The sequence below is a fragment of the Equus asinus genome, chromosome 8 (assembly GCF_041296235.1).
Source record: "Equus asinus isolate D_3611 breed Donkey chromosome 8, EquAss-T2T_v2, whole genome shotgun sequence".
NCBI lineage: Eukaryota > Metazoa > Chordata > Mammalia > Perissodactyla > Equidae > Equus > Equus asinus.
The window spans coordinates 27,923,937-27,937,690 of NC_091797.1; the positions used below are offsets into that span (position 1 = coordinate 27,923,937).

The 13,754-nt window shown below is 39.2% G+C and overlaps 1 protein-coding gene across 3 annotated transcripts in view; it reads left to right on the forward strand.

Moving 5' to 3' along the window:
• Positions 1–13,754, forward strand: part of STK38 (serine/threonine kinase 38) — a 112,036-nt gene that overhangs the window by 4,991 nt on the left and 93,291 nt on the right. For all 3 annotated transcript variants that reach the window (XM_014830846.3, XM_070514998.1, XM_014830847.3), the window contains exons 3-5: positions 7,973–8,024; positions 8,946–9,068; positions 10,864–10,947. In XM_014830846.3, coding sequence (XP_014686332.1) covers positions 7,973–8,024; positions 8,946–9,068; positions 10,864–10,947 — 259 coding nt within the window. The remainder of the gene's footprint in view (positions 1–7,972; positions 8,025–8,945; positions 9,069–10,863; positions 10,948–13,754) is intronic.

Below are 13,754 nucleotides of genomic sequence, written 5' to 3' on the forward strand. Positions count from 1 at the left end.
CCTACGTTTAGAGTTTTTTACTATTAGTAGCTGTATGGGGCTGGAACAAGTGCTTTAGTCTTTCTATGTATCAGTTTTCCCATTTGGAAAATGGGGCTGATACTGCTTGCCTTGCAGGATTGCTGTGGGGATTAGATACTTGTGAGTACTCACCACAGTGTTTCATACGTAGTAATCGCTTAGTGAATAGTGGTAGTAGCAGCTATTGTTATTGATCTCATGTACACTATCCATGTAGTAACTCATAATTAAAATATTGTTTCCAACATTTTATTATGAAAATATTCAAAAGTGCAGAAAAGTTGAAATAATTGTATGGTGAATATATACATCATCTAGATTCTATACTTATCATTTGTTGTTTTATCACAAATCCTTCTGTCCATCCCTCTATCCCCTCATTAATTCGTCTTAATTTTTTGCTGTACTTCACAGTATGTTGCAGACATCAGTATGTTTTACTTCTGAATATTTCTGCTTGTATAACAAACTAGAATTCAATATTTATACAGTCTTGTGTTGCTTAACAATGGGGATATGTTCTGAGAAATGCATTGTTAGGAGATTTTGTCATTGTGCAAACATCATAGAGTGCACTTACACAGACCTAGATGGTATAGTCTACTATACACCTAGGCTAAACATTTGTAATGTAATGGGACCACCGTCGTATGTGTGGTCTGTTATTGACCAGAACATCATTATCTGGTGCATATGGTGTATGTTTTTTTTAAGGGAGTGTGAAATTTGCATATAATTAAATGTACAGTCTTAAGAGTATTGACAGATGCATATACCTGTATAACTTATTCGATGAGTATTGACAAATGCATACACCTGTATAACTTAAACCTCTGTTAAGACATAGAACATTACCATCATTCCCAGAAAGTTCTGTCATTCTTGGAGATGCTCCTTCAATCTCAGGCAACCATTGTTGTGATTTTGTTTCTGCCATAGGTTAGTCTTGCCTAATCCATATAAATTGAACATGTAAATAGATTTGTATAGTAAGTACTCATTTGCGTAAGGAATCTTTCAGTCAGCCTAATGCTTTGAAGGTTCATCCATGTTGCTCTTGTATCAATAGTTTGTTCCTTTATATTGCTGAGTACCATTTTGTTTTCTGACGGTACCTCAGATTGTGTATACATTTGTCTGTTGATAAACATCTGGGCTTTTTTCACTTTTTGGCTATTTTGAATAAATTTCTGTGAACATTTGTGTACAGAGCTTTCTGTGAACATTTGTTTTCAGTTCTTGGGTGAATATTTAGGAGTGAAATTGCTAGATCATAAACATACATAGGTATATGTTTAGTTTTATGGGAAACTGCTAGACCTTTTTCCAAAATATTACCAACAATGTATGAGAGTTCCAGTTGCTTTACATTTTTGCTAACATGTATGTTGTCAGTCTTTTTTTTTTTTTTTTTTTAAAGATTTTGTTTTTTCTTTTTCTCCCCAAAGCACCCTGGTACATAGTTGTGTATTTTTAGTTGTGGGTCTTTCTAGTTGTGGCATGTGGGATGCCACCTCAGCATGGCCTGATGAGTGGTGCCATGTCCATGTCCAGGATTTGAACTGGTGAAACCCTGGGCCGCCGAATCAGAGTGCATGAACCGAACCACACAGCTGTGGGGCCAGCCCCCTGTCAGTCTTTTAACGTTAGCTATTTCTGTGGATGCTTAATGGTATCTCACTGTTGTTCTCATTTGCTTTTCCCTCATAATTAATGATGTTGAACTTTTTTTATGTGCTTTTTGGCCATTTGTATATTTTCTTTTGTGAAGTGTTTGTTCAAATTTTTTGACCACTGAGTTGTAGGAGTTCTTTGTATATCCTAGGATACTGGTCCTTTGTTGTATATATGTTTTGCAAATAGTTTCTCCCAGTCTGTGGCTTTCCCGTTCATTTTCTTAACACTATCTTTAGATGAACAGAAGTTTTAAATTTTGATGAAATCTAATTTTGTATTTTTTCATTTTATAGTTATCGCATTCTGTGACCTCTAAGAAATCTTTGCCTGCTCCCAAGTCATAAAGATATTCTTCTATGTTTTCTTCTGGAAGTTGTATAGGTTTAGTTTTTACATTTAGTTCTGTGATCCACCTTGAATTAATAAGTTCATGTGCTATGAGGTAGTGGTTGAGATTTATTTTTTTCCTTATGGATATCTAGTTATTTTAGCACCATTTGTTGCAAAGGTTTTCTTTTCTCCATTATATTGCTTTGGCATTTTGTCAAAAATCAAATACCATATAAGTATGTATCTGTTTCTGGGCGCTCTGTTCTGTTTTGTTGATCTATTTGTCTGTCCCTATGCCAGTATCACACTGTCTTGATTACTGTAGCTTTGTGGTAAGTTTTGAAGTCAGGTACTCTAAGTCCTCAACTTTTTTTTTTCCCGCCAAGATTGCTTTGGATATTCTGTTCTTTGTGTTTCCATATAAATTTTAGAATTAGCTTGTCAGTTTCTGTAGAAAAGCCTGATGGAGTTATGATTGTAATTGCATTGAATCTGTAGATCAATTTAGGAGGGAATTGACCTCTTAACAGTATTCAGTCTTCTGATGCGTGAACATGGTATATCTCTCCATTTTGTTAAGTTGTCTTTAATTTTTCTCAGCAGCGTTTTCTAGTTTTTAGTGTGAAGGCCCTACATGTCTTTTGTTCATCTAATATTGTGGGGTTTTTTTGATGCTATTGTAAGTGAATATTCAAAATTTCATTTTCTAGTTTGCTGCTAGCAAATAGAAATATAACTGAATTTTCTATATTGGCCTTATATCCTGAGGCTTGCTAATTTACTTATTCTAGTAACTTTTTTGTAGATTCCTTAGAATTTTCTATGTAAACAATCATGTCATATTTAAATAGAAAGTTTTGCATCTTCCTTTCCAATCTATACACCTTTTCTTTCTTTTTCTTGCCTTATTGCATTGGCTGGGATTTCAGGTACAATGTCGAATGTAAGTGGTGAGAGTAGACATCTCTCTGTCTCTCTCGGTCTCTCTCTCTTTCTTTCTCTTTCTCAAGTCAGTGCTTTTTTTGTTTTGGTTTCTTAAGATGCAAGGACTTTCCAGAAGCTTTGGTAGCTTTCCTTTTCTTAAAGGTGAAATTAATTAAAAGACCGATAAGAAGAAGAGAATGTTAGACATTTAAGAGGGTTAGAATTTTGTTTTTGGTAATTTTTTGTTGTTAGCAAATCACCATTATTTTTCATTTAGAAAAAGCAGTAGATACTTTGAGCTTTTCAGAATCAGTATTTCCTTGTTAATCTTTTTTGTTTAGTGCCATCTTTTTCAGACATGAGTTGCTATTTGGTTTGGGGTTTGTTGATACAATTTGATAAGACTATTTTAGGTTTTATTATCCCTAGAAAATTAAAAAATTAAAAAAGAAAAACAATGATTGGCATGAGTTACTGTAGTAGTAAATAAACTAAAATTAGAGCTATCAGATGAATTTTCAAGCTTTTTGATGTTATGGGGGAAACATCATAGAACCTTGAGAAATAAGCAGAGTTTTAATGATGTGAGACAATTGGTGATAAAGAAACGTTTTATTGTTAGTATATGGCTATTATATGATGAGGAGTTTGAAATAATAAGTATTGGGCTAGTAAATTTTGACATCGGGTTGTAATACAAATTTTCATTTTGGGGGCTGGCCCTGTGGCTGAATGGTTAAGTTCGGGCACTCTGCTTGGGTGGCCCAGGGTTTCGCTGGTTCGGATCCTGGGAGCGGACATGGCACCGCTCATCAGGCCATGCTGAGGCGGCATCCCACATAGCACAACCAGAGGCACTCACAACTAGAATATACAGCTATGTACTGGGAGGCTTGGGGGAGAAGAAGAAGAAGAAGAAAAAAGAAGATTGGCAACAGTTAGCTCAGGTGCCAATCTTTAAAAAACAAAGATTTCATTTGTTTGTATGTGCCTCATCTGGATGGCTTTTAAATCTCTAGTATTTCTCCCACTTACATGCAATTTTTTTGCTGTTCCATTTATAGCAGAGCACTAGGTTATGTTTGAACTAAAGGACTTACTGCAGGAGGAGATGAGACTAAGCCTAGAGGTAGAAGAAAAAATAAAAATCGTTTGGGAATTGTTTCTTGTTTAAAAGTAAAGTATGAGAACATTGGGCGTTCTCAGAAACACTCCAGCAAGTTCTACAGATTGGTTTAAAAACAAATGCCCTGAGTCTAGGGTGCATCACACAGCGTTGCAGAATGCCTGGTTGGTGGTCTCCTATTAATGCTACTGGTAGACCATAAACCGGGTGCATTTGATAGTGCTCGTTCATCTTTGTTATTTAATCTGTGTTTTGCCTTCAATAGTGGCCTTTGTGGTAAGCTTCCCTAGGAACAGAAATTCTCCTTCTGTTCTTTCTCTTATGTGATCTGGGTAGCCAGTAGGTAATTGCCTAGTTATTCTTAAAAAATTAATGGTTTGTGGGCTGGCCCCGTGGCCGAGTGGTTAAGTCCGCGCGCTCTTCTGCAGACAGCCCAGTGTTTCGTTGGTTCGAACCCTGGGCGCGGACATGGCACTGCTCATCAAACCACGCTGAGCCAGCGTCCCACATGCCCCAACTAGAAGGACCCACAACGAAGAATACACAACTATGTACCGGGGGCTTTGGGGAGAAAAAGGAAAAAAATAAAATCTAAAAAAAAAAGAAGTAATGGTTTGTTTGGATAATTTATAGCAGTCCGAAATAAAAACTTAGGAAACTGGCATTTCCTCCTACAAAATATTCTGTGTTGTTTCTGTTCTTCATGAATACTATTTTGGGGGGTTAATTAAAGCCACAAAAACCTAATTTAATAGGCAGTAATGATATGCTTGCCCCCTTCTCTGTCCCCAAATCAAATAAGGACTTTCCTACATTTTACCCTCTGAGAGCCAGCATGGTCTGCTGCTCCTCTAACATCTTCTTACCCAGGTTTTCCGACTGTCTACATTTGGTCTAATCTGATAGGAGTTGCAATGTGTGATTATTATTAGTGAGCAAGTGTCAGTTTTATTTATGCCCCAGGGGTGAGTGAGTCTAGACCTTCTGATGGTATTCACTGACCAGATAACAGTAAGCAAAGGAATTTGTTGAGGTTTTTAAAAATCTGTGTAACATTCATTTTTTAGGATATTTCTTGAGGATTTTCTTAATTTTGGTTATGGAGAGAACAATCACTGTTTATTTCTGTACTGTTTTTCCTGATTTTAAGTGTCTCATCCATAGAAACTAGAAATATTGTCTGCTGAACTCTCTGTAGTGTGGAATAGCCATTTTCTCCCATCCCTGCTGCCTCTGAATCAAGCTGTGCTGGGAGGCGAGCCTGAATTGGGCTTAGAAAAGGGGGCTAATTACAAATAGTAGTCTTGAATGTCTCTGCACATTGTTACACATTCTTACCTTTTTTTTTTAAATTTAGCAACATACATTTTAAAAAGTTACTGTGTACAAAGCACTCTTCTTAGTGGAGAAGAATTCACATGTGACCCCTGCTTCAAAAGAATTTACCATCTCATATGGGAAGTGGGCTCACACACAAATAAATGGAGCTCATGGAAGGCCTTGCTAGGGTAGGTTGGGTGTGGCGTCTAAGTGTGAAAGTGGCCTGTCTCTCTCCCAGGGTTCTGGTTTGGAACATTGGAGTAGAGTGGAAGAGGGGCTTTGCCAAAGGCTGGAGTGTTAGCTACCCTGATGTTGTGACCAGAGACTGCCAGTGGAGGGGTCTGCTTTTCTTTTCACTTTGAACACTTTTAAACACACACACAGATAGAAAGAGTGATACAGTGAACCCCTATATATCCATCCCTCAGATTCAGTAATTATCAAGACTTTGCTAAATTTGTTTCATCTGTTCCATTTTATATTTTCTTGCTATTGTGTTTTAAAGCAAATTTCAAACGTCTGTCATTTCAATCCTGTGTACTTCAGTTGCATCTCCAAAAATATGGCCATTTTCTTGTATAATCACAATGCCACCGAGACTCTAATAAAGTTAACAGTAGTTCCTTGATATCATCTCGTGGAGGATGTCACTTGCAAGCCTCATTTTAGGCTGTGCTTGCCATTTTTGGTGTCTTCAAGGTTTTTGTTGAATTAGTTCCAATAAATCATCACCGTGGGTAATTCTTCCTGATAGGCTTTTTTTGGATACGTTCCCTAATGAGAGAATGTGAGTGTGTTCAAGGAGGTGATACTGGTACCTTTACTCTCAGGCAAGTATTCTGCTGAAACCAATTGAATTAACTTGCAATAAAACTATGGAAAACTTCTGAGTTTGAATTTAGATTTAAAATGTAGTCAGAAGGAGCTGTCTCTGTGACAGACAGTGTGATAGCATTTTAGACTTCTAGCCCAGTCTGGTGTGATCATTCAAAAAAGAAGATATAGTCAGAAGCTGTGGTGGATGATGGTAGTTGATATTCAAGACACCAGAAGAGCTGACCGTGGTTGAGCTCTTAGAGTTTTTGCCATGATGTTGTGCTTTGATTCTTCATACTCTTCCTACTTCAACTGTTTAACCACTGAAATGGAATGAATTTACACTCCTGAAACTACCAACGGTACAGCTTTCTCCCTCCAATACATGTGCACACATAGATGCATATCCCACAATATTTTGGGAACTAGAAGAGTGGGCAGTCTGGGAGCCGTGTATATGGTTTCTTTCCCTCAGGGTCAGAGTAGGTCTTTCACTTCCTGAGAGTTTAGACACAAATTGTTATTTATTGTCTGATCCTGTGGATTTGTAATATTGATTTCTAACGATATAGTCATTGTAACCAAATGCTGTTGTTGCAATAAATATTCATTGACCAAAATAAAATTCATTATCTTCCCATGTTCCTCTCTGTGTTTCCTGTCTTGGTTAGTGGCATCATTATCCTCCTACACAAGAAATTCTGTGACTTTTCCCCTGACTCCTACTGCCGGTTGATCATCTTTGCAGTAGCTCTGTTTACTTCCTTCTAGGTTTCCAACCGTAGTTCCAGATCTTTACTGCACATCTGAATCATTATGCCTTTTAATTTGCCTCAGTCTTTGTCACTTGCTTTCCCTGCCAGTCCATCAGCTCATTCCAGCTGGCTGCCATTCTAAAATAGAAACCTCGTCACATCACTCCTTTGCACACAAGCCTCTGTTAGCTCTTCGTTGTCTGCAGACTAAGAGCCAACCTTCTTAGTATGGCATTTGAAGTGCTCTGTGCCTCAGCGGCACTAGGCTACATGCTGTTGCTTCTTGGACCCAGTACTTGTATTCTTTCCTGTCCTGTTCAGATCACCTGTTATCTGGAATGCTGATAAGTGATACAGGACAGAGTCCAGCCCATGTACTTTCATTTATTATACTGAATAGAAAAGGTGTGAAATGGGTTGTAAGGAAGTTTTTCTTGTTTCTTTGAGTTTAAGCAAATCAGTATGAGACTGTAGATCATAAGTATTCTCAGATGCAGTTTCTAAAGTTCAGTACTCCAAGGATTTGGAGTCTTAATAGTGGTGCCAGTCACCTTTTTTGATCATTTCCCCCCTTGAATCTCCAGATTCTGCCGTTACCTTTGTTGTTTATTACTCTTTGCTTGTGGCAGGGAGGAGGAGGAAGATGTGAAAATAAAGGAAGTAGGTTCAGTCAGGGAGAGGGAGAGAAACACTGATAAAAAGGTTATCAAACACCGGCTGTTTTGTGGTTTGTTAAGGAGGAAACACTACCAAAAAGAAGAAAAAAAAAGAGAGAACTTTTCATTTCGAAATAAGATTCTTTGTTGCATTAACATCTTATACAATCTTTTTCAAAATGTAGAACTAACAAAGGGTGGGAGTCTTTGCACTTGTCTTGGTAGCTGTAATTGGTTGTTTTAATGAGGCGTTTTGAGATTTACCTGTTTTTATCCTTTAAAAAAATAATTATATAGACTTTTCAGAAAGCTATTATTCAAATGTTACTTCACATCTTTATTTTTAGGCAAAAGAAGCTGGAAAAAGTGATGGAAGAAGAAGGCTTAAAGGATGAAGAGGTGATTAACGTTGGCAAGTTCTCCCTGCAGCCTGGCGTGGCAGGCCGCGTCCTGTCCAGCAAGTCGTCAGCTGTGGTGCACAGGGGGAAGGGTGGCTCACGGACAGAGGGACGTATGAGGGCGGGTGCACTTCTGGATTTAGGTATTTACGCAGAGGGAGAAGTTACCTAGTAAGTACCCAGGAGAGGAAGACTTTTCTAGGCACAGTTACAATAAATTAATTAGATTTAGAATTCCAAGAAAAGGAAGAGATGAAATCAAATTAATATTTAAAAAAGCAAATTATGGTATACTTACAGAATTCTCTGAAAAGGTCCATAGAAGTGGGGCAGATTTCTGAAACCATTATCAAGGCAAAATATCTCTCAGATCAGCCTTTCCCCCCAGCGCCCAGATGTGGAAGAAGAAAAATATAGGTAACAAGAAATTGTGCAAGGAGCTGAAGTGCCAGTGGGATACTTTCAGAAATAGGAATGAATTGCAGAACCCAGGAAAATGGTGAAAAATACCTAAGACTTATAGGAATAACAGAAAGAGCATAAAATGAACTGCAATGTGTAAAAAACCCAGAGGGACATTTTTTAAAGCACATTTTTATTTTCTATTAAAAACATTAAAGGAAAATGTTGATCATTTATCCTTCTTCAGAAAAGTTAGAATAGTGCATTGCAGAAGCAGGTTGTCAGAGTCCTCAGAGGAGGCCCCATCTGTCAGTAGGATTTGGTGATTGCAGTTGAAGGCTGAGGAAGGGAGAAGTGACCTCTCCAGGGTCCTTCCGTGATGCTTCCACGTGTGAAAAGATTACCCTTAGTCTAGTGGGGCCCTGCTTTCCAGATGGGTCAAAGCACAAATAAAACTTTGTTGCAGTTTCAGAATTTCAGCTCCTTTCCTTCCCACTTCTCCCCCTTGTTTAACCATTAGAAACGACTCAGGAGATCAGCACACGCTCGGAAGGAAACAGAGTTTCTTCGTTTGAAAAGAACAAGACTTGGGTTGGAAGATTTTGAGTCCTTAAAAGTAATCGGGAGAGGAGCCTTTGGTGAGGTAAAAAAACCACAGCTACTTACAAATACAGAAATCCCTCAGAACTCTGAAGCTTCTAACATACAATGAGCTCATGATTGTTAATGTAACTGAAATATGGGGTAGGAGGGTCAAGCATGCCAGGCCCACGTCGTAACTGCCCTGTGTGTCCTCCTCCTCTTTCTTCCCCTCTCCACTGTCCCAGATCTCTGATTGTTCTTTTCTTTTTTGCCAGAGATGATGTTGAGTCTTTAGATATTGGTCTAGAGGGAGAGTTGAAAGGTAGAAGGAGATCAATATTATTATTTCCAGAGTGCTTCTCTCCTATAATCATGGCAATAACTCATTTTATAGCTGATGAAATTAAGACTCAGAGGGGATATGTATAATGTTCCAGTGTCACGCAGCCACTGGGCAGGGGTACAAGGGTTGGGCCAAGGTCTTCCTGATCTTAAAGCTCTTGTTTTTGCTAGTATCACACTGCCTCTCCATGAGCAAATGACATGTCTCCACCCTTTAGTTCTTCCCGCCAGATTGGTACAGCTCTAAAAAGATGGCCTTAGGAGACAGGATTTATAGAAATGAGTTATATAGATGGTGCTAGAGAGTTGAATGCATTTGAAACTGTCCCAGCTGGTCTTGCAAATACATCCTACTTGGTCACAAGAGAACTCTGTTGGAGAGGGTTTGAATGAGCCCATGCAAGGTCCTCCCCATTAATGAAACACACCCAAAGTGGGTGACCTACTACTGCATTAGTTTCCTTATCTTTCTATAAAAGGAGCAACATATTATTAAAAACCAGTACCGAGGGGAAACGTGAGTAAGTATTCAAAGGCAAAGGTGAACGATTAAATTGACCCCTCAGTGCTTAGAATCCCTGTTTGCCCCTTGAGAGAGGCAAACGTACAGTACCACCTCTCAGAGAGGAAGGGACATGGGACTCGATCAGGAAAAACGTGAAGAAAGGTGCAGGGAGAAGAAAACAGAAGAAGACATTTGTATCTTGGGAGAGGGGTGGGAGGACATGGAGGGAATTGCCAAGGCTTTTCTTTGGGTATGTAGACCATTAATTTTCTTTTTGTCATAAAATTATCGTTCTCTCTAAAAACATTGGATAATAAGAAAGAGGAAGGAAAACTGCATAAACCCCATTTCCCTAATTACATATTTTAAGCTTTTTTTCCTTCCAGACATTTTTCCTATGCATGAGCTTTGGTTTTGTTGTGGCCCTGAGCTAACATCTGTTGCCAGTCTTCCTCTTTTTGCTTGAAGAAGATTGTCCCTGAGCTCACAGCCATGCCAGTCTTCCTGCACTTTGTCTATGGGCCGCCGCCGCAGCATGGCCTGATGAGCAGTGTGTAGTAGGTCCGCGCCCGGGATCCCAGCTTGTGAACTCTGGGCCTCCAGAACGGAGTGTGTGAACTTAAGCACTGTGCCACCAGGCCGGCCCCTATTGTTTTAAACATTGTTGTAATCATTTCCTTAGGTTTTCTGAGCTGGCTGGGTGACATGTGCTGTGGGATTTATTGAGTCCTTAAGTTTGATAGTGAGGGTTTTGAATTAGATTGATTTGTTCAACTCGGGAGCCAAAGCTGTTCAGAAGTGGAGATATTTGATGGTGTTTCCAGCATTGATTTCACTGAGTATAATATATCCATTTTGGAATATGAAAGACATTTTCTTCTGCTTTGTTATTGCTAGTTGCTTATATTAAAATTCTAGTACTTTTTCAGTTTAAATATTCCTATAACATATGAAAACATTAGCTTGGCATTGTGAACTTTTGACTTGACATTTCTTTTATAACTTTTAGGTGCGACTTGTTCAGAAGAAAGATACAGGGCATGTGTATGCAATGAAAATACTCCGTAAAGCAGATATGCTTGAAAAAGAGCAGGTAAAGCACATTGTAGCAGTGATTTTAGTCAGCTTATGAATTGTCTCTTAAAGCTGTTCTTTTTGCTTAATTGAAATTTATATTCTTATTAGTTTTCTTTAGCTCTGTCATGTGTGAATATATATAATATTAGTTTTCTTTCCCCAACAAAGAAGCAGTGACATACATTTTAAAAGTACAAACAATGCCTGTACCTTATGTGCAGTCTTTCAAAAGTTGAAAACCTGTTAGAGAAGCATCTGCTGTTTGTGTCTCCCAGTTGATCACAACCTGTTCTTGTCACGAGGAGCTTTTTTTTGAAGTCATACTTGCTGTGGTAGCATGTTCCTTACTGAATGCTGAGAGATAGAAATTCTTTACAGACCTTGGAACTGAGGCTTAGGAATTAGAATTTGGAATTTGCAATCTAAAATGTGTCTTAATATGTTTTATTCTGTACATGCAAACTGAAGTTGGGTCTTCTGAGTACCTACCTAAAAGAGACCAGTCTTCTTTCTGAGTGAACTTGAAAAGATATACTCCAAATGGCAGAGCAATACAAATTCCACTTTAGTGATTAAGAACACTTTCTAAAACCTCAACCTACTTTGCAAATAGATTTATAAGATGGATAAGTACTTTATGCAAAATCAGTAAGATTTTAAATATTGGACAGTATATTAAAAACAAGAATGCAGGCTTTCTGTAAATCTAGTTTAATTTAGCTGGTTGCTTAAGAATAGATTGTAGTGGGTGACACCTGCAAACATCCTGTAAAACATCAGATGCTACTGGCGGGAAAAGAGAGACCCTGTGGCCGGGAGAACTCCAGATACAGAGCCCAAGAGAGGGGTGGAGACTGCCCTGTACCCAGACCTTTCTGCCCTTTGAAAGGAGGTCATCTCACTGAGGTTTCTCTGCCCTTCATTTAAGTGCCAGCTCGAGATTTGGAATTGTTTTCTCTTTAACTTCATATGCTGCCCAGAAGCTTTGGGCTCCCAGGAATTTCGGTTGAGTATCCAGTGCCCTGGCAGTAACTATTCACTATAATTTATGCTGACACTAGCCTTATTCAAAAGGCGCAGCAGCCCTGTTTGTGTGTTATCTAAAAATCAGTGTCTGGTCTTGGGGTAGGCACTGAAAGAGTTTCAGTTAATCTTGAAAAGGAAAATGTAAAACCATATTGATTAGTCAAAATATTTTGTATTTCACAAGTAAGTTTTATTTGTACAAGACATATTTCCTATAGTTTTAACCAAGGCTCAAGACCTTTATCAAATAATTAGCATTCAGAATAAAATTTAAAGAGAAGTACATACCATGACATTTGCTTTTAATCTTTCATAGCATGGGCCAGTTGCCCAGCATGGTAAGAGAGGATGACCCAAACATATTGTGTAAAAACATTTTCTCAAATATTCTTCCTTCTTCAAAATCAATTTCTAAAATTTTTCTGCGTGAAAGTAAAGGAAATGTCTGTTAGAATTAGGATTTTAGACGATGCATTAACTTCATTGTTAGCTCAGTTTGCTGATGGACTCAACTCCTTGGGTCCGGTCTTGTTACGGTCAGTTAGTTTCCGGCCACAGACTCCCTGGGTCAGCCATCTTGAAGAAGCCTGCTGCAGGTTCGTGCGAGGCGAGAGTGGAAGGAGACCAGTGCAAATCCATCACTTTGCGTAGGACTCACAGTTCAGATTCAGAGCCTCACGTTTTGTAGATATAGGTGCCTTATCTAGAGGAAAAGTTTTTTGTTGTTTTTACTAAACTGAGCACGAATTAAAGCTACCTGCTGAGAGTTTAGTTTGTTATTCTGTCCCCCAGGGTGGAAATACCTGCTACCTGGAAAGTAAACTTTAAAGGATAAGAGCCCAGCATGTAGCTGGTCTCTTCACGTTTCTCTTCCAGTGCAAAAGGCAAACCTCCAGTTGTGATTCCAGTGTAGTGTTAAGACGGGACAGACCTTATCTCTGCTTTCCTGGTGCCCAGGGTAGCAGCTAGCATGCAATTCCCCACACTGTTAAATATTTATGGAACAAAGGAAAGGGAACCTGTGCTGGGAGCTGCACCGCTGGCTCTTCCCTGCCTTACCCTATATTCACCTGACTCCACTCCTAGAACTTGAGGTTCCTAGCTGCTGTTTCAGCCCCAGGAGAGAAGGGCAAGGTGTGCTCACAGTGACTGTAGCTTTCTTCTTAACAAACGGAATGTTGCAGTCGCCATTCTGTCCTCCAAGGTGAGTGACAAGTGGTAAGCGTAGTGCCACCCCTTTTCTCTGGCCCCTCAGTAGGAGGAGGCCTTAGCAGGAGCCAGGGGAAGCAGAGGCAGTGAAGGCCGCCTCCTGCAGTCTCCGTGTCTAGTAATGACTGGGTCATAGTCACGGCTGCAGTTCAGCAAGTGGAGTTAGTATTTCCCAAAAGCTTTGCTTCTGTACTAAAGCCAAGTAAAGGCAGATACTTTACTCAGCTTCCTCCTGGTTTCATAGCCCTGTTCCTTATCACCCTTATCTTCCGTTTTTCCCATCCTTGTAATGTAAGTAGGGATGTAAAAATGTAAGTTTTAGGCAACATTGAGGCTATTTAAAAATATCCCAAAGAACAATGTTAGTAGAGACTGAAAACTCAAATATGTAAACTCAAATGCCTTCAGGCCCATGGGAGTTAGCCTGGAAGAGTGGGGCAGGTTAGGTGTAAGACAGGAGAGAGGGGTGGGGTCTGTGTCCAAAGGAAGAGAGAGTGCCTGGCCTTGCTAAAGACCTTCCGCTAAAACAAACATGTGCAGAACATTGTATCAAAGAAGACAACCGCCAGCGGCTGAATTTGCCAACAG